Source organism: Protopterus annectens, chromosome 12.part0 (assembly GCF_019279795.1).
Source record: "Protopterus annectens isolate FY-2018-M chromosome 12.part0, PAN1.0, whole genome shotgun sequence".
In the NCBI taxonomy this organism is placed as follows: domain Eukaryota; kingdom Metazoa; phylum Chordata; order Ceratodontiformes; family Protopteridae; genus Protopterus; species Protopterus annectens.
In genome coordinates, this window is record NC_056746.1 from 1386413956 (window position 1) to 1386440891 (window position 26936).

Genomic DNA, 26936 nt, shown 5'->3' on the forward strand with positions numbered 1-26936 from the left:
GAGTAAGGGGCCTCCGGTAGATGCCATGTTGACGGGCGGCCACCAAGAGGGAACTTGCTCAGGAGAGTCCCTCAGTCCATCCCCGAGCAAGGAGTCTCGGATGATGGACCGCTTGGGGAAGCGGATGTTTAGTTCAGCGACCTTCTCGGTAAGGGCGCTGAACTACCTGGCACACGTTATTAGGATGCAGCGAGATCTCATTAAAGAATACGCTGCATCTCCCCCAGAGTCCATGTCTGAGGAGGACAGGGTGCTGCACTCCACCCACATGGCCACTCTTAGATCAGTTACTAATACCTCTATGCGGCTACTCTCCCACGCTACGGAAGGCGCCGCTAGAGCCGCAGGGGCAGGCCTAGTCACGCGACGTCAGGCCTGGCTCCGTCACTGCGATTTTTCTGAGCCCTTCAAAGCGTCATTTGCGAACGCCCCCTTTGATGGTTCTGCTCTCTTTGGCAAAACCGTTCGCGAAACGTTGACCCAGAGCGAGAAGGACGGGAAGACGGTCTGCCGTCGGAATCCGCTTCTCTGCACCCCAGAGGCCCTACTCTAGGAACCAAAAGGGTCAGAAGAAGATGTGGATGTCCTTCATGGATGCATCTGCAGTCATAACTCAGAACAACTACAGCATCATACATCCAAACCTAAAACGCTGGCAAACTGACTGCATGAAACATCATATAGCAGCAGCTATCCAAGAACAACTACAGCATCATACATCCAAACCCTAAAACGTTGCAACTGACTGCATGGAACATCACATAGCAGCAAGCTATCCCACTTCTCCTATTTCAGCAGAATACAGCTTTGATCCACCTGTTGTGCTAGAAAATTCCGAAGTCGCAGCAGTCCCAGCCTGCTCCGGACAACCAGTCCTTCCGTGGCAGAGGAGGACAGGGAGGACGCCGCCCTAGAGGCAGAGGGGCTCCCAGAAACTTCGGGTCCAGGGAACCTTTCTCTGAACGGCCCGCGCAGCAACCCTGAGGGGTTGCCCGGCTGCTCCACTCTGGAGGCAGTCAGGGGACGTTTTTCGAGGCACCTAGCGGCATGGGAGTCCATAACATCAGACCGCTGGGTTCTCCAAATCATATCCAGAGGATATCGCATCCCCTTTCTTCACTTTCCAAAGTTGAAGTCCCTCCCAGACGTTCCACCCGGTCAACGGGAGGCCGCTTTGGCAGAAATTGGCCATCTGCTAAAGAAAAGAGCCATCCAGCCCGTCCCCCAGACCAGATCGGATCAGGGTTCTACTCCAGGTTCTTTTTAGTGCCAAAGAAGACGGGGAACTAAGACCAATTCTAGACCTTTCTCTCTTGAATCTGGCAGTCCCCAAAGAAAAATTCAATGGTCACTCTGCAATCTATTCTCCCCCTTCTGGGAGAAAATCACTGGATGTGCTCGATAGACCTCAAAGACGCGTACTACCACATCCTGATGGACAGGCGCTCCAGGAGGTTCCTCCGCTTCCGGCTGGGAGCCAGTCACTACCAGTTCCGGGTCCTTCCCTTTGGTCTCACCACAGCCCCCAGGGTGTTCACCAAAGTATTAGCAGTGGTAGCAGCCCACCTGAGGCTTCAGGGGGTGCAGGTCTTTCCCTACCTGGACGACTGGCTTCTTACCGCCCCAACAAGGCATCTACTATTATTGGCGCGAGACTCCTTTCTCCATCTTGCTCCCTTTCTGGGCATTACAATAAATACAAAGAAATCCAACCTGGCGCCCACACAGCTCTTAGATTTTATAGGGGCCAGGTTAGACACAAGGAGTTTACGAGCCTTCCTCACTGCGGACAGAGTTCAAAATCTGCAGCTCCAGGTGCGGGCCATTCTCCACTCAAGTTCTGTTCCGGCAGAGTTGGTCCTGAGGGCTCTAGGGTCCATGGCGTCTGCTATAGCACTTCTCTTGCCAGGCTCAATATGCGCATCCTACAGTGGACTCTCTTAGTACAGTGGTCATACCTTGCTCTCCCTATGCATCATCCCATTGTGATCAGCAAGGCTTGCAAGCGGTCCCTCCTGTGGTGGCTTCACTCTCCAGATCTCCACGGGGGCCGCCCATTTTGTGCTTCTCCCCCTCGCCACGGTGACCACGGACGCCTCCAGCCTCGGGTGGGGGCATTTTGGCCGGACCGTCCAAGGCACGTGGAACGATTCAGAGACCTTACTGCATATCAACGTTCTAGAGATGAGAGCAGTGCTCTTAGCGTTGCTAGCACTTCAGGACTTTCTTCCCTTGGGAACAATTGCGATTCAATCGGACAACATGTCTGTGGTCTGGTACATCAACAAGCAAGGGGGAACAAGGTCTTACCCCCTTTGTCGAGAAGCCATGAGAGTTTGGGAATGGGCAATCTCCACCAACCGCTTTCTAATAGCAACGCACATTCCGGGTCGGTCCAACATCCTGGCGGACAAGCTCAGTCGCACCATTCTGACCCCTTACGAGTGGTCTCTCAATTTTCAGGTAGCAGAACGCATATTCGCATGGTGGGGAACTCCTTCATGCGATCTTTTTGCCTCTCCCTCAAACACCAAGTGCAACAGTTTTTTCGCTCTGATACCTCCTCCAGGAGGTTCCCCAAGAGACGCTCTGGTGCATGCTTGGCCACCCGGTCTTCTGTATGCTTATCCACCTTTGCCTCTGATGCTCCAAGTTCTTCAGAAAGCCTCTCGGGTGGGTTGCAGAATGATTCTCATTGCTCCGATTTGGCCTCGACAGATCTGGTTCCCCTTTCTAAGGTCTCACTCGGTGAATCCTCCTTGGATTCTAGATCCCATTCGGATCTGATATCCCATCCATCCTGCATACCTCCTCCGAATCTGGACAACCTGAAGCTGACCGCTTGGCTGCTCCAGTTCCACTCTTGATCAGGACTCCCAGTATTTCGTCACCTGTTAAAGCAATTCTGGTGGCAGCTCATAAACCGTCCACTAGGAAAGTCTACCGCAGCAAGTGGAAACGGTTTTCTTTGTGGGAGCGGCAAGGCCTGAATCCCTTCACGGTTCCTCTCCCCTTAGTGCTTGACTTTCTAACCACTCTTTTTAACAATGGTGCCAGCAGTTCCACAGTCAAAGTACAACTGGCGGCAATTTCTCATTATCACATTGGCCATGACTCTAATCCTCTTATGTCAGCCAAATTGTGTAAAATTTTCCTTAAAGGTACTTTTCTTCTCAGGCCCCTGTAAAACAAGCGGTTCCTCCTTGGGACCTCTCTTTGGTTCTCCAGGCCTTGACCGCCCTTCGAACCAGCGGCTACGGTGGATCTCAAATTCTTGTCTTACAAGACAGCCTTTTGGTAGCCATTACATCGCCAAGAGAGTTTCAGAGCTTCAAGCATTATCAGCTAAACCTCCTTACTTGGTATTTCATCCGGACCGTGTCTACCTCAGGACCAACCGTCCTTTCTTTCTAAAGTTGCTTCTGAAGCAAACATTAATCAGTCCATTAATCTCCTGTTTTCTTCCTAAATATGAAAACAAAGGTGAATATAAGCTTCACTCATTAGATGTCCACAGGCAACTTAGATTTTATCTAAACAGGACGGCTGGTCATAGGCAATCCGACCAGTTGTTTATTTCCTTTGCAAAATTTAATTTGGGCAAGCCAATTTCTAAAGTTTCTCTGTCTCGCTGGATTTCACAGTGCATCTTATTGGCTTTTCAAGCTTCAGGAAGGCCCACACTGGAGGGTGTTCATGCCCATTCAACCCGGTCAGTATCTACCTCGGCAGCCTTCAAGGCTAGGATTCCTCTAGATGATATTTGTGCAGCAGCCACGTGGGCTTCATCTCATACTTTTATCTCCCACTATAAGTTGGATCTTGCATCTAGGGGTAGAGCATCATTTGGCTCCGGTGCTCGAATATCCTTCCATGATGGCGCCCAAGATTCAGGTAGCTGGGGACTCTATCCCACAGGTTGCAGACAATGAATCTCCTACTTCAGATTTAGAAGTTATGTACTCACCATAACGTTCCATCTGAGTAGGTGTATTCATTTGTCTGCAACCATCCCGCCCTCCTATCCCCCTGGCCTTTCAGTTTCCTGCATATTATCTGTTACCCTTTTCAGGGTGTTGTTGCTGTTGGCAAACTCGATCTGAGGTCATGAGGGTAGAGCAGGGCATTATGGGTGAGGGGAGGAGCTGAGAGCTTGGATCCATAGCTGGAAAACCATGCCGGTTCGGATCCGATATCGGATCCATAACCCACAGGTTGCAGACAAATGAATACACCTACTCAGATGGAACGTTATGGTGAGTACATAACTTCTAATTTCATATGCTTAAATATCAACAGCATATCATGGGACTACTTAAACAGAAAATGTTAATTTCTGACTGTGTGGAAAATAAAGAATTGCAGGATTTATTGCATTCAGCTGAACAAGTTGGAAAACATACTTTGCAATGTGGTTTTGATTCCTTGGAGGCCTCTTGTAGGGCTGCCATAACTGGGTCTGTGTTAAGAAGGCATGCTTGGCTCAAGGAGCAAACTCTGCCTGACCATGTTAAAGCAAAATTGTTGGATGCTCCTTTACAACAGGACCGTCTCTTTGGTAATAAGGCTGAAGAAGTGTTAAAAAAGATGGAAGATCAAGCTAAATCTATGCAAACTGTGAAATATTTCTTACAAGTGCTACCTCCAAGATTTAGTAGGCACTGGCCTACTAAGAACTGGTCCTTTCCAGTCCCCTCGAGAGCCGCTCAGGTCAAATCAAGACATTCCAAAGGCTCCAGGTTGCAGTCACAAGGAACTTTTAGAACAAAACAATGGGGTGACTCCACCTCCAAAACTGGAAGCAGCTAGGCACCTCCCTATGGAAACAGTCTCAATGACTTCTCTCTACAGTCACCAAGCACTTACCTCTTAGCCGCCCCTTTGGGGGGAAAACTAGCACTTCATACACAAAACTGGCAACTTATTTACCCAGGACAAATGGGTTTTAAATATAGTATCCCAGGGATACAGATTTCACTTCCACACTTTGCCAATCCCAAACGGATAGCCAGATCTGCCCCCAAATCAGTGGGCAGAGGCCCAGAAACAAGTTCTGTCTCTCATGAACATGGGGGGCTATTCAACCAGTACCAGAAGAGGAAAAGGGACAAGGTTTATACTCCAGACTTTTCCTGGTACCCAGAAAAGACAAATCATGGCATCCAATTCTGGATTTATCCACTCTAAACACATTTCTGGACATTCCAAAATTCAAGATGCTGACTCTTCCAACAGTTACTACCTGTGCTAGGCAAAGATGCCTGGTTGGTAACTCTAGACTTAAGAGGTTTAACTGCATATCCCAATCAGGGAATTTTGCAGAAGATACCTCCGCTTCAAAGCAGGCTACTCGCATTACCAGTTCTCTGCACTGCCCTTTGGCTTATCTACTGCGCCCAGTGTCTTTACAAAGTGCCTGGCACCAGTAATTGCAATTTGCAGGCAAAGAAATATTCAAATATATCCATACCTGGAACATTGTCTAATTCAGGCATAAAACAAGGACATTCTTCTAAAGCATCTGGCATTTGTAAAAAGGGTTCTAACTTGTCTAGGGTACACCATAAATGAAAAGAAATCACAACTGGTACCCTCTCAAAAAATTACATTCCTCGGTGCAAGCTTGAATACAACTGCCCAGATGACTGACTTATGCCAGAAAAGCAAATCCAATTGATGAATTACTTCAAACAGGTGGCCACAAAAACCCTGCTCATCTGCAAGACAAATTCTGCAAGACTGCATATGAGGAAACTTCAGTGGTACTTAAAAAGTTTATGGAGTCAACATTGTCACAGCCTGGAAACAATGATTCCTATTATACCTTGCCTGCAACTAAAGTTCCTATGGTGGGCAGAGGCCTGCCACCAAAACACGGGACTGCCATTCACTCCACCCCCTGCCACCCAAACCCTAACAGACGCATCAGACTATGCTTGGGGGGCTCATCTGGCAGGGAAGTGCATTCAGGGCAAATGGAGCCCAAATCAAATGCACCTACATATCAATCGGAAAGAGATGCTAGCTGTACAGAATGCTCTGACAGCCTTCAAGGACTACCTTCATCCAGGACGACTAATGATAAAGATGGACAACACCACAGTTATGTGGTACATAAGCAGGGGGGTACACATTCCTACCTCCTTTGCAGACTAGCCATGGCATTGTGGAACACGGCCTTGACCTATCAGATACAACTACAGCTTGGTTCCTGCCAGGAAAGCTAAATACTCTGGCAGATGAACTCAACAGAAATCTTATAGACCCACACGAATGGAAACTGGAACCGCAAGTTTTCAATATGTTGGCATGCAAATGGGGGAACCCAGACATGGATCTTTTTGCCTCACCCCAGAACTGTCAATTGGACAAATTCTCCACGGGAATTCATCACAAAAAAAGCTTGGAAAGTGGATGCTCTATCAGTCTATGCTTTCCCCCCTCTGCCTCTGCTCTCCAAAGTTCTACTAAAAATCAAACCGGACAAACCAAAAATGATTCTGATTGCTCCAGACTGGCCTCACCAACACTGGTACCCACTCCTGCACAGTGTGTCACACCTTCCTTCGTGGCACCTGCCTCAGACATCTTACCTACTGTCTCAGCAGAACTACCAAATTCTGCACACTCTGCTCCAAACTTTGAAACTTGCAGCGTGGCTAATCAATTAATTTCACCCTTGGCATCCCTCAGCAAACCAGTGATTAATGTCATTTTGGAGACTAGAAGGCCTAGTACTAGAAAATCTTATGTTGACAAATGGAAAAGATTCCTGTGCCTGGAACCAATTACAAGGAATAAGCACAGCAATGCCCAATATTCCTCAGATTCTGCAATACTTAACTGAGATGCTTCACAGCGGCCTATCTTTTTCTTCCATAAAAATCCATGCCTTTGCCATTTCAGTCATTACAACACAGAACCTCCCCTCTTCTCTCATCCTCTGCTGAAGCAGTATCTCAGAGGGGCCAAAAATTTAAGACAACCTAGATCATCACCAACTCCTGCATGGGACCTCAATTTTGTTTTGGAAAAACTCTCTCCCTCCTTTTGAGCCAGCTGCTACTGCAGACCTAAAATTTCTCTCCTGGAAAACAGCTTTTCTTTTAGCAGTTACTTCAGCTAGAAGGATTTCAGAATTACAGGCTCTTATGGCAGTGGAGCCTTTCATTATTTTTCATCCGGACGGGGTGGCTCTCAGGACCAGTCCATCTTTCATGCCTAAGGTGGTATCCAGTGTAGCTCTTAATCAGACCATTCATCTGCCTACTTTCTTCCCCAATCCACAGAACAAGGGTGAGCGGATTCTGCATTCATTGGATGTACACAGACAACTTAGATTCTTCTTAAACAGTTCGAAATCTCTAAGAAAATCTGAACAACTATTGGTGGCATTTGCTGCAGGGGCAGAGGGAAAGGCTATTTCAAAGCAGTCTATTTCCAAATTGATAAGCCATTGTATTTGTTTCTGCTATATGCACCATGGTAAACCTATCCCCAAGGGGATCAGGTCTCATTCCACCAGGGCTGCATCTACTTCTGCAGCCTTTCTCAGAGGGGTTCCTACCAGAGACATTCTAGAATCTGCTACCTGGCGTTCAGTTCATACGTTCACCAAACATTACCCATTTACCTCTGTTCTCTAAATCCAGAGCTAGCTTTGCCACTGCTGTCCTGCAGGGCATTATAGCTGCTCCTAATGCTGTATAAATCCATCCTCCCAGCCCTAGCTTTGGGATTCTACCCAAATGTAATGACTGCAACAGTGAAACATGAAGAACATAGTACAGTTGTGTACATTTACCATAAATGTAGATATTCGAGTGTATTCACTGTTGCAGTCTTGGTTACCCACCTTCCAGCCCCCTGTTTTTCTCTTACTATACCTCTCTCTTCTTTTACTATGCCCTTTTTGGGTGTATTTGCTTTTGTTTGGAGGTATATATTTTTTATGTTTTAAATTATACACTTATATATACATATATATTTTTTGCTCCCCATTTGAGGGACACCTGACATCTGGGGCAAGAAAAACTGATGTAATGGCGTCGGCTGCATGTTTTAATACCCCTGCCGTCATGGAAGAAGGGACAGCAACCGACGCAGGACCCAAGACTTTGTTAATCAGTCCAACTGAGGGCAACCTGCCAGCAGATTACCCAAATGTAATGACTGCAACAGTGAATACCCTCTAAGATCTACATTTATGGTAAGTGTACACAACTGTACTTTACCTACTTTCATATCTAACTTCTCTAGTGCACACTGCAGTGTTTAGGATAAACCATTTTTTTTCATCTTACCTTTAAGCATCCCTGTGACTAGCACTTGCTCTAATACCTGCTGGAAAGCACTAGGAAGCCTTAAACTGATACAAGCACTCAACTCTCCTCATTAATAAGGAGAAAATAATCATAGGCACTAAATGGCCTATAATTGCAAAGTACCTTGCTAAGGTAAGGGAAAACAGCTCCTGTACTTTTCAAAAAAGAAGCACCAAACCAGGCATGTCCAAGGGTCAGCTTCTGTTGATTTCTCCTGTCCACCTGGTGAATCTGGGCATACTGGGGCAATGTAGCAATTGCCTCATGTACACAGACAACCCTCTCCTCCTACCACCCAATACTACAACCTGTGAGAGATGCACTTACATAGCCAAACTGGAAGCAAAGCTCTCTCCACCCAAGATTGTGCTAGACAGTCAAGAGGGGAAAGTTAACACCCACACTACACTTCAAGCAACACATAGCCCTTCTAAACTCACACCACCAACACCCACACACAGCAATACTAAATCCACATATGCGGAGGCCCTTAACTATAACCTGCCCAAGCAACAAGGCCCTCCGAAGCTGAAACACAAACAAACACCAATCACAACCAAATTGTCACATAGCTCACAACACCAGTGTGCCACCCAGCAACAGCCCCCAAGGCAAGACAATGTACCTAACACTTTAGTCATAGGTGACTCTATAGTCAGGCACACTGATGTCCTACTCACCAGGCTGAACAAGGAGAACATTACAGTGAGCTGCCTGTCGGGTGCCAGGATCCGCCACATAACTCATGCACTCGTCACTCCACAACAAGTACAAATATGACTGTCATTGTCCATGTTGGAGTGAATGACTTGAGACGTACCTCCCTGGACTACATGAAAAGAGACATGGAAGAGCTCTCGGTTCATGTGGCCGAGGCAGGTATGACCCTATCCCTGAGTAGCATCCTGCCTTTGCCCAGAATGATACCACAATATAAGGACAAAATGATTGACTGCAGCAATTGGCTAAGCTTCTGGTGACATTCAAAGGGGATCCAGTATCTGTCTGCCTGGGATGACATGATCGACAGACCACGATGCGTTGCCAGAGATTGTCTGCTTCTGTCACCCCTGGGATTCAGGTTACTGGCAAAGGCTCTTGCCACCCCTATAGTGCCTTTTTTAGGCAAAGTTCAAAGGACAAAACCACCACTGTAACAGGTACAAGCATGCAAAATCTGAAGGTAATTCTACTCAATGCTAGAAGTCTAAACTTCAAAATGCACTCTCTCGAGGCACTCCTAAAAGTGGAGAACATAGATATCTCTGCAGTAACTGAGACCTGGTTCAAGGCTCCAGAGAGCACCCCTGTAATACTAGGCTACAACTCTTACCACACTTTTCGGCCACCAAACCAGGATCAAAACACTAAAGGTGGAGGAGTGTCCATATTCACCAAGGATATTCACACCACCAGGTTAGTTGCCCAACACAATACGTCTGAAATTCTCCAGGTGCAAATAACACTAGGTAAGACTGCAATCCAAATTGTAGCTTGCTACAGATCCCCCACCATGCCCCAAGATTCTCACTACACCTTTCTAAACATACTGTAAAATATTAATGTACAACCAAACACCCTAATACTGAGTGATTTCAACTACCCTGCCATTAACTGGGAAAACTACTCGTGTACCAACACCTTTGCCCAACAGTTCTTGGAATTCATAAATTCCAATATCCTGGATCAACTAATCCATAGTCCCACCAGGGGCTCCAATATTCTAGACCTGATCATTACCAACATGGGAAATCGATGCTCCACACCTATGGTCACCCCCTCGTTGGTCAGGTCAGACCATAAGCTAATCACCCTTAACATCCACATCCCACCCCCCAGTAAGGAAACCTCCGTAAAAAACTTCTCCAAAGCCAACTTCATGCTACTCAAGTCAGAAGTTACAAACTACATGACACCCATGCAGACGGGAACTGAAAGTTCGACTGCTGAGTCCTACACTAAGGCACTGTACGAGCACATTTACTCATGTATGAATAGTGCCATCCCAAGTAGAACCAAGATGCCCTCCTCCAAAAAAAGGAAGCCAATTTGGTGGTCCCCTGCCATAAACAAACTTTACAACAAAAGAAAGAAACTGTTGCAGAAAAGAGGAAAATCCCAGGATGCAAAAAACTCCCTTACCAGCCTCAGTAAGAAGCTTAGATCCCTCATAAAATCCTCCAAAGTTAGTTACGAAAATAAAATTGCCAAAGATTCCAAAGACGACCACAAGGCATTCTATAATTGTCAAGAAACTAAATGGCAATGCTCAGATCTGCTCTGAGCTACAACAGAATGGCATTAAATATACTGATCCCAAGGATATTGCCAATATCCTGGCAGATCGATTCAGTGCCAACTTCACCCCCCTCTCACCCCTTAAATGGCCCATCTCAATACCAGAAGATTGCCAAATTCCGGTAATGGCCACACAGGTAAAAAAACGCACTCTCCAAAGCTAGGAATACAGCATCCATGGGACCAGATGACATCCCGGGCTGTGTACTACATGAACTACAAAATTAACTGGCACCTCAGCTAAGTGTCTTGTTTAATCATACCCTCACCTCAGGCTTCATGCCCACTGAGTGGCACACAGCTTCAGTTATCCCACTCCACAAGGGGGGATCCACCTTGGATCCTGGGAACTACCGCCCAATCAGTCTGATGATCCTGATCTGCAAGCCCATGGAACTTATAAACAGACATTGGCAACCTTAAAACACTGGACCCCACCCAGTTTGGGTTCGTGAAGGGCCAATCTTGTCTCCTGAACCTGATTGACTTTGAATCAGTCTCCAGGGCCGTGAACGAGGGTAAGGCAGTCCTTTGACACCATCCCCCACTCTGGAATCATAGATAAACTTACTAAGCTGGGCATTAATCCCTACATCACTCGATGGGTTGCCAACTGGCTTACTGACAGAACTCACACTGTAAAAGTAGCCGACTCCAAATCCATCTCCAGACAAGTGACAAGTAGAGTACCTCAGGGTTCAGTCCTGGGTCCTCTCTTGTTTGGCATCTACTTCTCTGAAGTACAGGCCAACACTAAGGGACTCTGGTAAACAAAGTTTGCAGATGACTGCAAACTGGGAGCCATTATTGAATCCCCAAATGATGTCGATACTCTACACAAGGGCCTTACAGAAACAGATGCTTGGTGCCAGAGCCATGGGCTCAAGTTCAGTGCCAAGAAATGTATAGTTATCCCCTTTGGGAAAAAACATGTACCTGTGAATTACCTCATAGGTGGCAGTGCATTAAACACCGAAAGTGTGATAAGAGGCTTAGGGACACAGGTGGACAGTTGTCTCTCCTTCAATAACCACATCGCCACAACAGGAAATCCTATGTGGCACACCTCATCACTAAGGGCTTTTCATCCTGAAAAAAGGAGGTCATTGTCCCACTGTACACATCCCTCATTAGGCCCATTATAGAATACAACGCCCCATTTGGTATGTACATCTCAAGACATCTGCAACAACTGGAAAAGCCGTAGAAATACTTCACTAAAAGAATCACAGGCCTAAAGCAGGTGCCCTGTGCTGACCGCCTTACACTCCAGCTATACTCTTGTCACATATCGTCTACTTCGAGGCGATCTCTGCTTAACATACAAGGCCATGTCAAACCCAGAGCTGTTGGACATGCTACATTTAAAGAAACCGCAATCCCTCAGAGCCACATGCTCCAGGGATCTAAACCTTATCACAATAAACAAAACATGCTGGAGGGATAGGTTCCTGACCCAGAGACTCCCCAGTCTCTGGAATAGACTGCCCATATATGTCAAGCAAATCACATCTTTGGCCCTCTTCAAAAGGAACCTTGATGATTGGATGGGAGAAAGGAAATTCACCCCAGGGATCACATCAGTCGCCCTGCTAGACAAGGGTCCAGGGAAGTAAATAGTGTGGGAAGAAATAGCCAGGGAATATTTATGGCTAGGCTTGTATAGGCCCTAGGGCCGATAGCCTAGTACCAACCTATGAACCTATAATTGTTATGTTGACTTAGAAAATATCCAATATTTAGTTACCCTTAATAGATCCCAAACATGTCAGATGTCATTTTGGATAAATTAAATGCAACAGAGGAGCATACACTAAATAAGCCAACAACAACTAGATTATTACTAAAATAATTTGACTGAAAGGACTCTACAGGAGACTATGAGGGATTACCAATGAAATATGAATTTACTGTAGGTGTACTGTCTTCCTTTACTTTCCCACTCTTCAGCTCACTGACTTCAACTTACACTTATGAAAAGACATGGCTTATCAGTGGTATCCTGACTCTGAGTACATTCTAGTGTGCAGTGCTTTTACATATTTATAGATTTACAAAGCAGAGTCTAAGAATGAACTGTGATCACCCTGACAATTCCCATCCTGCATAGGGCACCTCCTGCTTCCAGAATGGGTAATCACATTAGGTCTAGAATGAATGTGAAGGTACCTGTATATGGTAATCAAGACTTAACTTGGGTAAGTATTAATCAAGTGGTATTTAGAGCATCTTAAGAGAGTTTTCGGGGCAGTTTGAATACTCTTAAGCATCTCCTCCCTTGACTAAAAACAGAGATTTCCCTTCTCTTTTCCCTTATTTTAAGTCAGTACTAATAAAAGAAATTCAGCAAACATAGGTAAACAGAAATAACATTCAGTAGTCCGTCTTGTACATGACTCGCAATCCATTAAACAAGTCAGTGACTGACATCACTTTAGTAAACATTATAAAGACAAATTAGAAATAATTTCCTAGCTGTTTAAATTTTCTGATAAAGCAAAAAGTTAACAATAAGCTATTTTAAAAGTATAAAGCATTTAATTTTTTTCCTTGCATGCATACATTTCTACTTGTATTGTAGTGTCAGTAGCTGTCTTTAAAATCTGTACAATACTTCACTTCAAATCATTCCTTTTTCATATCTGGTTTTGTTTTGTCAAAACGGCAACAATATTTCAAGGGCACAATTTAATATTTATACTGATGTTTCTATTAAATAACTTGTCAGTTGCCAATTGAGTTGGTTTAGAATGTATGGTTAGTGCAAATATAGCATGTTTCAAAAATATGTATTTTTTCGTGTGCTCTAGAGACTGTCATATGCAAGTGACATGTATAATGTAGCATATATAGAGCAGATAGCTTATGGATTCAGGTTGTTAAAGTAAATTATGCTTATTAATCAGGCAGTTTCATTTAAATTCACAAGTAGTTTGGGTAAATTTCAGTTGAGTTTCCAGGAATGTGTAGTCCAGTGTGAGTAATTGAGTCCACTTTTCCTCATAAACATATGTCACAATTCATTAAACTAAGAGTCTAACATCTGTCTAATAATCGTTATAAAGACAAAGAATAGTAATTTCCTAGCTCTTCAAACTTTCTGATATCGCAAAATGTTGACATTAAGCTATTTTAACTGGAAGACTAAAACATTTCAATAATTCCTTGTGAATGTATATGTTTACTTTTACTGTAGTGTCAAAAACTGTCTTTGAAATCTATACACTACACTTCTTTCAATTCATTCATTTTACAATTCAGATTATATTTTGTCAAAATGTTCATAGCATTTCAAGGGCACATTTAATATTTAAACTGATATTTTAAATGAATCGCTATCAGTTACCAAGTGAGTTTGTACAGAGTGAGAGGTAAGTGCAAAGGTAACATGTTGCAAAAAGTAATATGCATCTTTTCATGTGCACTAGAGACTGACAATTTCAAGTAACCTATAAAATGTAACTTTTACAGTGCAGACAGCTTGTAAAATCAGCATGTTAAAGTGAGAAATACTTTTTAATCAAGCAGCTACATTTCATTGCACATGTAGTTTGGGAACATTTCAGTTGTATTTCCAGGAATATGTAATCCTATGAGGATAAATCATAAAATATTTACAATTCTACAATGACACCCCCCCCCCCATTAATATTCAAAAACGTGCACGCTGATTGGTCAGCGTGCACGTTGTAAATCCAAGTTATAGTAATGGAAAAAGGTCCGGTCGCCCAGACTTTTTCCTTTACTATAATTCTTACAGCAACACTGTCTCGCTGTGTTAAACGAGTTTATAGCGAGACAGCTTTAAAAAAACGCAACAGAGATTCTCCGTTGCTTTTTTTTAAAGCTGTCTCACTATGTTAAACCCATTTAACATAGCGAGACAGTTTGTAAAAAGCAACGGAGATCTTGCTTTCTCCGTTGCTTTGCCCACAGCTCTGATGTACTGCGTAGCATGCATGCGCAGTACATCAGAACTGCCGCAGAATACCAGACAGCTGCGGAAGGGCAGCAAGGAGGCATTATACAATGCCATTATTTAAGAAAGGTAATTATTTTTTTTCTTAAATAATGTCATTGTATAATAGTAATAACCCATGCCTGGGTGTGGGTAATGCTGGATTTACCCACGGTTGGCTTTGTTTGGCCACTCGGGCTTCGCCCTTGTGACCAAACCACACCAACCGTGGGTAAATCCAGCATTACCCACATCCAGGCGTGGGTTATTGCTATAATAGTCCTATTATGTATTTATTTTACCTTGTTTAGGTTGTTTTTCATTTTAATAACTAAACATTACTTTTTCTTATCTGTGAGCCTAAATGCACTTCGCAGATTTACAGTGTCCTTAGAAACTGCAGCAATTGTTTACTGTTGCTATGGCAACGCAAATAGAATGTGTAGAAAGTTTCACTTCTCTTGACCAACTACATTTTTCCCTCTTCTTTTTTATGTATTAAAGAAGATTTATCTATGTATAGATAGTGCGTTATTAAATATATACAGACTATATTAGTATAGTAAATAGGAGAGAATTTAGAAAGGGAGACGAGATGTAGTTAAAGTAAATAATGAAAGAGGGGAGAAAGAAAAGAGAAAATTAAGAGAAAATACACATACTAGGTATGTATGTTGATTTACAGTATAAATATTTTGTGCTATATAACCCTCCCTCCTGTGAAAGAAAAGTACCCTGTTTTACATACCTGAGGTAATGTGAAAACTCTCATGTGTCATCTGTTTTCAAAAAATATAGATTCCAGTATTTATTTTCCTTTGTTTTAAAATTCCAAGCAGTAAAATTGGTCCCATAGTAGATGCTTTGAGAGATTTGGCTGTAACAGTATCAGTCTTTTGCTTCTTCTTTTTGACATCTTGTCCACACACTTGTTTCTTTTGTTTTCTTGAGAGAAGGTTACATCCAATCCATATCTTCTGGTAAAGTAATCACATTATTAGTTTTAATAAATGAAGAGGCTTCCTCTAAGTTAATAAAAGTCCTCATCTTGGCATACAGTATTCTTATCTTAGCTGGATATGCAAGTTGTGCCTTGATGTTATTTTGTTTCGGAAACTTTATCATTGGCCACACTTTTTTCTTTTGTTCCATTATTCTAGATGATTAGTCATCAAATCTTATCAGGCTCTGTTTATATTTTAGAGGTGCCTTCCTCCAAGCAGATCTTAAAATCCGTTCCTTGTCCAAGTATGAAAGAAATTTGATAATTGTTGACCTAGGAGGAGAGTTTGAGTTAGTGGCAGGTTTCACAAGAGCTCTGTGTGCCCTTTCAATGCTAAAGGAAAGTCATTCTTTTAAATTTAAAAAGTCAGGGATCCAGCTTGATAAAAAGGAAATAATATCCTCACCTTCTGTGTTTTCAGGTAATCTGAAAATCCTGATGTTGTTTCTCCTCTCCCTATTTTCCAAGTCATCTACTTTATGAACCAACCAAGTGTTTTGTTCTTTGTGTTTTCCCTTCCTTAAGTCTGCTTTCCAAGTCATTTAGAGAAACCTCTATTCCTGTTATCCTTGTCTGGTGGTGGTGTAGCATTTCCTTGAGAGTGTCAGCCTGTTTTTGACCACTTATTTTAAGATTTTTCCCGGTTCTCTTTAAAATCATCCATCTTCAAAGACAACTCCTGCAGGGTAGATGCCATCTGTTGTAGTTCCTTCTTTAAGTTGCTCATTTTAACAAGTGAATATATCTCCAAGCTTTTTGACAGGAAATTATTTGTAAAACTTAACCACAGTTTCTAATTATGTAAATTAGTCCTTTATCTATAAGATTTTATACTTTGAAGAAAAAAGAATATTTTTTCCTGTCTTATTTAACTAGTTATACGGAGCTCTAAAGTACTGCTACTTTCAGTTAGCCATTCAGGCTCGCAAGTGTATTTATTTTCTGTCCAGCAAGACCCACTGTTGGTACATTTTTAACACAAGCAGATTTACAAATGCATTTTCAACACAAGCACCTGTACAAATCAGTTTGAAATACAAATGACATATAATTCTTTACAAAACTTCAGCTAGCTATGCTGCCATGTTACACATCCACTGCCCTTCTGGCGTAGCTGGCACTACCCCACATCATCTCATCTGTTATGATAATTTCTTAAACTTTACTTTGCGTTACCTAAACAGATAAGGGAACACATTCTTGTCCTCTCTGCAGACTAGCTGTGCAGGCATGGAAGCAGCTTGCGTACTACCACAAGAGAATTCTGTGATAGACCAGTAGGGCGACAGCAGGTCCAAAATATGGATGCTAGACAAGGAGTACATTCTTGGACCTCACACACAGGTTTTCTACTTCAAACAACTGGTAGTTGAGCAAGTCCTGTACCATAGCTCCAAGTAGAGACTTGTGCAGTGGGTACCTCTTCCCTTAGTTGGACAGATTTATTTTTTTATACTTTCCCTTGTATAGCTTTACCCTCATGATAATTCAAAAACTAGATGAGAGTCAGAGCTTATTTTAAATGCTCCTATTGTGGAGAGGACTGCAGTTCTCCTAAGCTTCAGCGTCACTGGATAAACCTGTACTTGCTGCTTCATCGTGGTAACCTTATGACACACTGCATGAGATCCCTAGTGTACTCCATAATATGCACACTTGGCCGTAAAGTTTCGCCTCTGTTGCCCTTTAGTTATCTTTATTTTGAGGACGTGTAAAGTAATGAGGGAAACTTAGAAGGCTGCTTACCAAGGAAATCAGTTAGCTAAATGCCAAGGATTCTCCATCTGATGCCAGAGTACCCAAACAGGTGGACAGTGGCTCTTTATTAGAGCAGTTTTCTTTTGGTTTAGCTTATGGTTCCGTAAAGTTGCATCTGTGATTGCCTGCCTTGTAGATGTCCTGCTGGCTCCCAGCCCTCCCAATCAGAGACAGTTTCTAAACAGCATCCTTCATGACACCTCACAGGAGAGAAGTGGCTCTGGCTTGATAACTAAATTTCATGTTATAAATACTGACCTTACCACCTTATGATCCAGCTGCAGCCGTGCCTCTGACATTTCTGACATATAAAATTGCTTTCCTTATGTTAGTTCTACCAGGAAAGTGTCAAAACTCCAAGCCCGCTTGTAAGGTATCATTCTTGCAGTTCTTTGAGTATTAACCCCTCATTTATGCCAAAGGCTATTAAAGAAGTAGCTCTAAATCAGGCAGTCTTAACTTTCGTTTTTCTTTCATAGACCCCAGAGTAAGGAGGAAGGATCTTATGTTCCATTAATGTGCATAGATGATTACAGTACTACCTGGATAGAACTATTGCCATTAGAAAATTGGGCCAACTGTTTGGCTCCTTTATAGAAAACAAGCAAAGGTTGCAAGTGACAAAACAAATTGTTTCATAATGACTAACACATTGCATCATTTTTTGTTACAAAACTCTGGGTGTGGGGGGGGGGGTCCTACAGGAAGTGACCAGGACCCATTTCACAAGGGGTACAGCAGCTAAGACCCCTTTCCTGAAAGGGGTTAATGCTTAGGACATTTTAGAAGTAGTCACCCCTGCCTCAGTTTCCCACTTTTTCAAAACACTTCGGACTGGATACGAGAATCTAGGGCAAGGACTTAATTTGTTAGATGTCCTTAAGGACATACTCCAGTTTTCCTATGTGAACTGAGCCAACAGCTGCCTTACCTGACAGGAACAGTTTTAGGAATGTTCCCTATAGTGATGAATGCAGCAGTGATCCGTATGTAGAACATAGTATAGTTTGATAGAAATGGATTTTGAGTTTGATCAGTGTGGGCACTGTTGCAATCATATTTCACTCCTTCCTTCCTTCTTCTACTGTATTGAAGGTATTAAGGGCCAGGGCTTCGATATCTTTCACCCTCATATTTACATAATTGTTGCACTTGTGTCTTTGTTCAGATTCCTTAAGAAGGACTTGACTTTTGCATGTCACAGACTGTATCTCATGGACAGTTCTTTGTTAGTATCCCATGGCTTGGTCAGAGTTGTGCTCTGCTTAGGAGCAGTAAAGTAGATGGTGTGGGTAGTTACCATTTGCCTACCATGTACATGATGACATTCGCCATGTTCTGGAAGAAGGGATGTTATGTAGTCCAATCTCGCCTACATTCTTACTCACGGGTTCGGAACCGAATATCTGCTCCTACTCTGCCAATTTTTACTAGCTCGAGGTCTCTCATTGGCTGGGCCAAGCAGGTATCCCATGCTGCACTGCTCCATAACCCCAGATCTCATTTGCCGCTCCTGTAGTTAGGACGTGGTCTCGCTTGGCTGTGGCTAAGTACCTTTACTTTTTCAATTTCTCTTGAGAAATTTGCTGATTTCAACCTAAAAGCTATTTTAATAGCTATATTGCATGTTGTGGATTATTTTTGTGTTTCTTGTCTGTAGTTTGTATCCCTATTTTTCCGGTGGGTTAGGCCCGTTTGAGTTACAGGACCTAGTCCTCCTTTCTGTGTGTTGTAGTTGCTTAAAGTCTGTTGCTAAACTAGCTAGCTCTTGGTCTTTTTTCTTGTTGTTGATTGTGTGCGTCTTAGAGAACCGTTTCACTTAGGGTTCTTGGTTTTGGTAGAGTGATTACTGTTTTCCCGCCTGCTGTGTTTTTCCTAGTCTGGTTGTTTCAAGATGTCTAAAGAGCAGAAGGAACATAAACCTTCCGGGTTCAAAAAATGTGCCAAGTGTGGTTATAAGATGTCCATCACAGATGGACATTCTGTATGTGTTTATTTCTTAGGTGCAATTCATTTACAAGAGTCTTGCAGCTTCTGTCACGCCTTCAGTCCGAGGGTGCTTCAGGAGAGGAAAAATAAATTAATATTGAAGGGTCTCTTGAAACCATCATTTGAGGAGTCTTTGGACTCTGCCTCTGGTTCTCAGGCCAAGCCTAAGGCTTCAAAAGCGAAGAAAAGATCTCCGGCTCAGTCTGTTTCTTTGTAGCCGCCGGAGAAACTTTCAAAACTTGACTCTGCCTCCTCGGCTCCTATGTCCTCGGGCCACAGGAGGTATCTGTGGTGCTGGAATCTGCTTCGGCTCCTATTTTACTGGAACCAATTCAGAGCCGATCTCCCAGTGTTAGGCATGGTTCTCCTGACAGGAGATCCATTCTCCATCCCTGTCCTCCAAATCCTCCAGGCTTTCTGATTTGGATGTTGATAGGGTGGTGCAGAGGCTCCTGCAGTCGCCGATGTTGGCTAAATTATTTTCGGCTCTCACCCAGTTGGCTCCGGAGCCTGTCCCCATTGGTTGTGTTTGATGGTTCCTCCTCCAAGCGCTTCCTTGTCTTCGGAGCCAGAGTGCTCCGCTCCGAGTGATGTTCTTGCGCCGGCTCCGATATCTCTTAAAGGTTTATCGGTGCCGACATCGGCTCAGACCCTGTCAGCTCTTTCCACAGGTTTCGGCACTCTGGTTTCCTCGTTCGGGCCCGAGGGGGATGTTTTGGGACACCCATCGGTTCTGAGCCTCCCTCTCGGCGCATCGGCTCGGGGGACCCCAACTCCAGTCATGGCTTCGGAGGCCCGTCGGTCCTCTGATTCGGGGGGACCGGCCTTCGAGGCCATGCGGAGCGCACTGGCCAAGTCGTCCGTTACATCACCTGGATCGGTCATTCCATCCCCTTCCACCCCGGCTAGAGCCTCTGACGCCCCCCTATCCGTAGATGACTGAGCCCGAAGGTCTGGGGATACCCCCATGAGTGGTCCCCAACTTTCTGAGGGTCCCCAGAAAGAAGACGTGCAAGAGGAAGCACATAGACTCCCAGGACGAGTCTCTCACTTCTGATACCAACCTCGAGGAGTCGGAGGGTCCCCCAAGTAGTCCTCTGATGACGTCTCTTTCTCCGACATCCTGGAGATTTTGAGACAGAGGGGCGACTGGCCCTCCAAAACTCCCTCCGAGGAGGAGTCTGTATTCCTCAAGGCCTTTGGAGCTCAACCCTCCGCCTCCTGGGTGTCTCCACCCTTCGACGAACTGTTGGATTTAATCTGTCGAAGGGCGTGGGAGAATCCTGATACGGTGGAACCTGTACCCAGAAGGCCCAATAAGTTCCTTTCTGCTCCCCCAGGGAAAGAGTTTCTGTCCAAAGGGGTTTCTGTAGATGCCATGGTGGTGGCGGTGGCCACACAGAAGGAAGTAGCCCAGACTTTTTCCTACATCCATCCTCCTAACAAGGAGTCTAGGACTATGGACAGGTATGGGAAGCGTACCCTTTCGTCAGCGACCTTCACCTTACCTGGAGCAACCTTTGCCATTTCACTCTGCTACAGAGAGATCTCCTCAAGGAGTTAGGAGATACTGTAGCGGGTAACGTTCCTGAGGTGTTGGCGCCCACGGTTAACGCCCAGGTGTCTACCCTAAATTCTATTGCCAACTCATCCATGAGGCTCATAACGTATGCAGCCAAGGGGGCGGGTAGGGCAGCCAGTTCAGAAGTAGCCCTCAAGAGGCAAGCCTGTCATGTCGCGGAGGCCTTCAAGTCTTCCTTCACTGGACCCTCCTTTTGATGGGTCCTCGCTCTTTGGGACCAAAGTGAAAGATACCCTCACCAGATGCGAGCAAGAGGGAAAGACCCTGTCTGCCGTAGGGGTCCGTTTTTCCCTCCCCTCTGGGCCTTACCTCAAGGCTCAGAGAGGTGGGAAGATGTGGTTCAAGAAGTCACACAAGTTTTTCCCTGCCGCACAAGGTGATTCCACCTCCAGAGGCAGAGGTGGGGGAGGTTATTCAGGAAGACGCCGCCCTAGAAGCAGAGGAGGGCCCCACAACTCAGGAGACCGTGATTCCTTTCACGGTTCTTCCTACCATCGTTCCTGATGTGTTGCCTGACAGCTTCTCCAGAGCCAGTCGGGGGCCGCATATAGTTACACCCGGAAGCCTGGGAAAGCATCACCCAGGATCGATGGGTGTTACGAATAGTTTCCGGAGGTTATGCCATACCCCTTTCTTCAGACCTTCCTCCAGTCAGAAGAATCACGGACGTTCCACCCAGTCAAAGGGATCACGCAGCCTTAGAGGTTTCAAAAGTGCTAAAGAAAGGAGTCATTCAACCTGTTCTCTCAGACCAAATCGGATTAGGGACTTACTCAAGACTCTTTTGGTGCCGAAAAAAACAGGGGACCTGAGACCCATTCTAGATCTCAGCCGATTAAACCACTATGTTCAAAAGTCCAAGTTCCGAATGGTCACCCTTCAGTCCATTTTTCTGTTGCTGGAAAAAGAAGTATGAATGTGCTCCATCGACCTCAAGGATGCTTACTATCATATCAAAATGGACAGGGCATCTAGGAGTCACCTATGCTTCCGGCTGGGAGCCAGCCTTTTTCAGTTTCGTGCCCTGCCCTTTGGCCTCACCACAGCCTCCAGGGTGTTCACCACGTGTTTGGCGGTGCTGACAGCTCACCTGAGACGTCAAGGATTCCAGGTGTTTCCTTATCTGGACGACTGGCTCCTCACCACTCCCACCAAGCATCTACTTATCCAAGCCGGGGATGCCACCATTACCCTCTGTCAGCGACTTGGAATAACGTTGAACTGGGAAAAGTCTTCCTTGCTGCCCTCACAGCGTGTCACGTTTATAGGCGCAGAGCTAGACCCTGTCCAAATGCGGGCCTTCTTGCCGCATCAAAGGATCACAATATTACAAAATCAGGTTTGCGCACTATTACCCCTCAGGAAAGTACAAGCGAGATGGGTTCTTCAGCTTTTGGGCACCATGGCAGCTACCATTATGCTAGTGCCTCTAGCCAGATTACATATGAGGCTTCTTCATCAGTTTTCACCTGAGGTAGTACACATTTTATCGTCCTCTCGTAAGTCTTCGACTAGGAAGATTTATTCCAGCAAATGGAAGAGAGTCTCTATTTGGGCTCATGCTCAAGGAATCGACCCTACACAGCCCCAATTCCTGCGGTTTTGGAGTTCTTGTCCATGCTGTTTCAGCAGGGTTCTGCGCCTGCCGCTATTAAAGTCCAGTTGGCGGCTATTTCTAGTTTTCATACCTCCTATGAGCCTTCCCTTATGGCTCACAAACTCTGTAAGACCTTTTTAAAGGGCACCTTATTACTTTGGCCTCCTGTTTCTGAACCTATTATGCCTTGGGATTTAAACCTGGTTTTGCAAGCCCTTGCCTCCCCACCTTTCGAACCAGCTGCCACCTGCGAGTTAAAGTTTTTGTCTTGGAAAACTACTTTCCTGATGGCCATTACATCAGCCAGACGAGTGTCGGAGATTCAAGCCCTCTCCATTAAACCCCCGTATTTAATTTTTCATAAGGACAGAGTCTCTCTTCGACCTAACCCGTCCTTTCTCCCTAAAGTTACATCTACTTTAATCTCAACCAGTCTATTGAGCTCCCAGTGTTCTTCCCTCAATTTTCGAACAAGGCAGAGTTTAGATTTCATCAACTGGATGTGCACAGGCAATTGCGATTCTACCTACACAGGACCAAACATCTACGAAAGTCTGACCAATTGTTTCTTTCCTTTTCAGACAGTAGAGCGGGAGCCTCTATTTCCAAGGTTACCATTTCCAGATGGATTGCTAATTGTATTTTCTTTATTTATTATTCAGCAGGAAAAACTCTACCGTTCCCCGTCAAGGCTCACTCTACTAGGGCTGTTTCTGCGTCTATAGCATACCATGCCAGACTATCCCTGGATGATATTTGTGCTGCAGCCACATGGGCTTCCCCCCTAGGGGTCGGGCTTCCTTTGGTTCCACAGTCCTCAGAAGCATCTTCCTTTGAGCCTCCCGGGATAGAGGTGCTGGGGACGCTGTCCCGTGAGTAAGAATTTAGGCGAGATTGGACTACATAACATCAAGAAGTTATGTACTCACCATAACGTTCGATGTATGTAGTCCATCTCGCCTCACATTCTTACGTACCCTCCCACCTGTCCCCTTCCTGGAGGATCTGGAGGTTAGGATTGGTACTAGAGTACCCTTCAATAATAGTTGTTTTTTTCTTACCTCCGTGGTAGTTCTACATTGTAGTTTTTTTTTTTGTTGTGCATGGGGTGTGTTTGTGGTTTCGCAGAAAACTAGATCTGGGGTTATGGAGCAGTGCAGCATGGGATACCTGCTTGGCCCAGCCAATGAGAGACTTCGAGCTAGTAAAAATTGGCCAAGTTGGAGCCGATATTCGGCTCTGAACCCGTGAGTAAGAATGTGAGGCGAGATGGACTACATACATCGAACGTTATAGTGAGTACATAACTTCTTGTTCTTACCACTGAAACTCAGGCCCCTGACAGAGTCAAACCTAAGGCAGAGACCATTATAGCAGTGACTGCAGCATTGACTACATGAGTATCTTCTGTTGTGGCAAGTTACCTACACATCCATACTTTGCATTGTTCAAACTGAGTACATTATTTACTTTGATTGCACATTTACTTTTTTAGTGAATTTTCACTGTTAGTGTTTTTTGTTTTCATTTTAGTTTAGGTAATAGCGTAATTAAATGTGCTAGTTTACTACGTCTCTGTTGTAGCTTTTGGTGTTTCTCAGACTTTTTGATTTTAAAATTGAAGTTTATTTAAAAGGCATCTAATAGCATATATGCAGTCTGTTATCAATTTTATCATATTGCTTTGAACTTGTCTTATTTTTTTTTTTTCCTAGGGATCTCTTCAATGCCAACCTCTTCACCTCTTGGACCTTTAGCCGGCTCTCCAGTCATTGCTACTGCCAATCCTCTGGGGACACCAGTTCCAGCTACTGCAGGAGCACAGCAGTGAGATCACATCCCCTGTTTTACTGTCAGTTGTGGTTCACTGCACCCCATCCCCTAATTCAGTATGAGCAAGGGGATTCTGGGAGCGCCATGTCTGAGCAGTTGCTTGTGGATTTATAGTAGTCCAATCATTCTGAAAAATGACTAATAGGCTGATTGTTTTTCTTTTTTTACTTGAAATTTTTGTATGCTTCCGTGGTTCAGAGAGGTTCCTCTCAAACTCACAGATGGACAGTTGCAGACTACCTGATCTTTTGAAGAACTGAGGATACTTACTATGGAGCTCAGAAAACAGACCAATTTTTTACTGTTTTTCCCCCCCTTTACCAAAGTTGTTTGCTTTTCTTCCTTGTTTTTTCTTCCCTATCCTCATCCTTGCCCCAACAAAAGGCTGAAGAGGCAGTCTTCTACTGTTCTGTGATCTGCGTACTGTTGGAGTAATTGTTCCTTAAGTTGAATTTTTTTAACTTTTCAAAATGTATTATTTATATGATTTCAGGAAAACACTTAAAACAAAGGACCCTCTCCAGTAGCACTTTGTAAACAGTTTAAACATCTGTTTTGCCCTGTTTTATGAAAGGGGAGGTGCAGGTGTTTAAATAGTGAATAAATTGTTGCTGTATACTGCGGTAAATTGGTAAAACGGCTCATCATGTCTCATCATTGTTGCAATGCAAGCAAATCGCAGGAGCACGGCTTCAGTCATGCTTGGTGCTTTCAGGGTGAGACAGCCCCACGGAAAATGAGGAAATGCATGTGTTTCACTAAAGTGAGTTCATAAATCCTGAATAAAAAGTGGAACTGGGCCCAGACATTTTTTTGTAAATTACTTCAGAAAAATGGACACTTATTTAGGGTTCAGTCCTTTTCTTTTCAGCAATGCAAGGCGTTATTTTATGCAGGTTGTCAGTTGTTAATTTTCTTATTGGCTGTGTATCTCTGAAGTCAATGCTTTTTAGAGGGCCTTGTACAAGGTAAGGGTCTGTACCATTTAGAAAAAATGCCAAGTACTCTGCACCCTCCCAACCCCTGCCCTCAGATAAGCCCTCGTGGTGAATACCTGTAACTTCGTAGTCCAGTGAGGGTCGGACACCTGCTGTAAGTATGCACACATGGGGAAAAACTAGTAAGCTGTTTCTAGTTTTGATAATGATAGTTGTGTTTGTCAGTAAATAAAAATTATACTGAAAAAATGTTTGAACCCTACCAACACTGTGTACATAGCTTGTCCTTTGTGTGAAAGATCATTATTGGAATTCTGTGTAAATAAACACGTGGTTTTATTTATCAAGGCATCATTTAAGTAAATGTGTAACATCTTTTTGTGAATGTTATGCTGTTAGCCATTGAATATGGTTTTGTGTATATACATTTTTCATTTCTAGCATGTGCTGTGTAAGCATAGTCTGTTCGTCAGTCTCTCTTGTATATGGGAGTACACAAATAAGTTTGGTTTGTACGATACAGCTTTTGCCCAAGTTCTTGCCTTTCAGTTGAGTTTATCAAAGACTGGCATCTGAATTCTGCAGCAACTTTGACTTTGAATGCTCTTGGCCATCAAAATTGACTTGACAGTTGAAGTCTTAGACACGGATGTCAGAAATGTAAAGCAAGATCTGAGTGTGTTGTACCACTTCTCAGTAAAGTGATGTTAACCATTTCAAAGCTAAAAGATTAACTGTATAGTGTGCCCCATTTGTGACCTTTTTATTGAGTCAGGGATGCAGAAGTAAAGTTGGAGAGCAGAGTAAGCATTTCAGAGGGTGTACTCACACTAGATCTAAATATGGCTGAAGCAGTGACTTGCAAAAGTTCCATTGTCATTTATGCTGAGCAGCTTAGGTCATTTGGGAGGTGAATTTATGGGTGTCACTATCCAGGCTAGAATTGAAGGATGCCCTTTTTAACTTGCAGGTGAAGTCTGTTCCAAAGACAAGGTAGGTGGTTAAACCAAACTTGTCCCTCCAGTTTTGTACATCTTTTAGTGGAGATTTAAGTCCACTGCTCTGGTATAAACGGAGCTGTTTTATTTGCTGAGCTAAAGGAGTTCGAAGAGGACAAGGGTACCTTATGGCTCTGAATGCAAGGCATAGATCTCCACATAATAACCTTTAAGACATTGAGTAAAGGGTCAGCGCTTCAAGCCTGCCTTGGTAGCCCAGAGTCTTAAGACCAGCAGTTGTTTTGGTTAGAAACTTCTAGGGCCTTTCCAGTTGCCTCATACGTCTAGATAAGTTCATCCAAAAGGGTCATTGTATTTGGTATTATAATTGTTCTAATTAGGGCAGTTCACAACGTTATGATAACCTCTCTTCACCTGCGTGACATGCCCTTTAGTAGTAGTTACACTAGGTAGAATAATTTCATAATTACTGTAGCTACAGTTGTGATTGAGTGAAAAGGTTCCCAGATCCCAAAGTATTTCCTCATTTTAAAGAAGTGCATTGGCTATGCTGTATTTTGATTTAATTTTAGCCACCCTGTTTCAATGCTATTCTTATTTACAAGGCAAGTTTCTGTTGTAACGAGTCTGTCTATTTGGGCGATTTGACACTAATAACAAGTTTTAAGTCAGCTGTGAACTTAGTTAACCAGAGGTT

At 44.0% G+C, this 26936-nt stretch overlaps 1 protein-coding gene across 1 annotated transcript in view; it reads left to right on the forward strand.

Annotated features, from left to right (window-relative positions):
• The window catches only part of CSNK2A1 (casein kinase 2 alpha 1), a 1738971-nt gene extending 1713348 nt beyond the window's left edge, over nt 1-25623 (forward strand). Inside the window, exon 14 of the mRNA XM_044090445.1 lies at nt 24225-25623. Coding sequence (XP_043946380.1) covers nt 24225-24340 — 116 coding nt within the window. The 3' untranslated portion in view covers nt 24341-25623. The remainder of the gene's footprint in view (nt 1-24224) is intronic.
• The last annotated feature ends 1313 nt before the right edge of the window (nt 25624-26936 follow it).